We start from the raw sequence: 813 nt of genomic DNA, 5'->3' as shown, positions 1-813 counted from the left end.
TTGTTAATCAAAGTTACCACCTTTAACCTAATATATATTTACTATGTAAAAAATACATATGAACTGCTGCTTAAAAATACATATGTAATGTACAGATTTTGAAACATATATAGCTCCATTATTCAGATATTACTGTCTTTAATTGTCAAATGATTCATAAATGCATTAACTAAACTGAATTAGTTCATCATTATAAAAAGGCAAAAACAATTTTAAGAAACAATACAGAAAAAGAAATGTATCATTTGCGATATTTCCTACAAGAGCGCCTATTGTGACCCTTAGCTCCACAACCACCACATGAGTTGATATTTTTCTTTCCAAACATATCCCGACCTGATTTTTCACGATCCTTCTTTGCAGGTCTTCCTGGAGGTCTTTTGTATTTTGAAGGCAGTACTATTTCAGCAAGTGTGGTCTCTAGAATTATCCAGTCATCACTTTGTGGCAACGGGTAGATTGGAACATCATATGTCTTCAAAACTGTTTTTGGTTTAAACAAATTAGAACAGTATGACCCCTTCTCAAAATTCTTTTTCTCTAACACTGCACAAGCATGTGCACATGGTATCTCATCTATTTGAAAAGCATTACATGAACATTTCTTTTCTTTGATGCAAAAAATGAAGTGCTTTTGTTTGTCGTGTACCGTATATACATATTCTGTGGCTGGTACAACCTGATATAAAAATAAAAAAATATTTATGTAATAAAAATACATATGCAGAGTACATTTTTATAGAGCAGCCAAATACATATGCAGTTGTTAGTAATTTTCAATACAACAATATACATATGCAAAATACATATTAT

General features: G+C 30.8%; 1 protein-coding gene across 1 annotated transcript; it reads right to left on the bottom strand.

Moving 5' to 3' along the window:
- Nucleotides 1-241: 241 nt before the first annotated feature.
- LOC124893666 lies at nucleotides 242-546 on the bottom strand (the record flags this gene model as incomplete). The annotated part of the gene is made up of 1 exon (XM_047404574.1): nucleotides 242-546. A coding segment is annotated over one exon (305 nt), but the record flags the coding sequence as incomplete, so codon positions are not given.
- Between the last annotated feature and the right edge of the window lie 267 nt (nucleotides 547-813).

This window comes from Capsicum annuum, unplaced genomic scaffold, assembly GCF_002878395.1.
Source record: "Capsicum annuum cultivar UCD-10X-F1 unplaced genomic scaffold, UCD10Xv1.1 ctg63489, whole genome shotgun sequence".
NCBI lineage: Eukaryota > Viridiplantae > Streptophyta > Magnoliopsida > Solanales > Solanaceae > Capsicum > Capsicum annuum.
The sequence above is the reverse complement of the archived record's forward strand: the minus strand, read 5'-3'. Positions and strand labels throughout refer to the sequence as shown.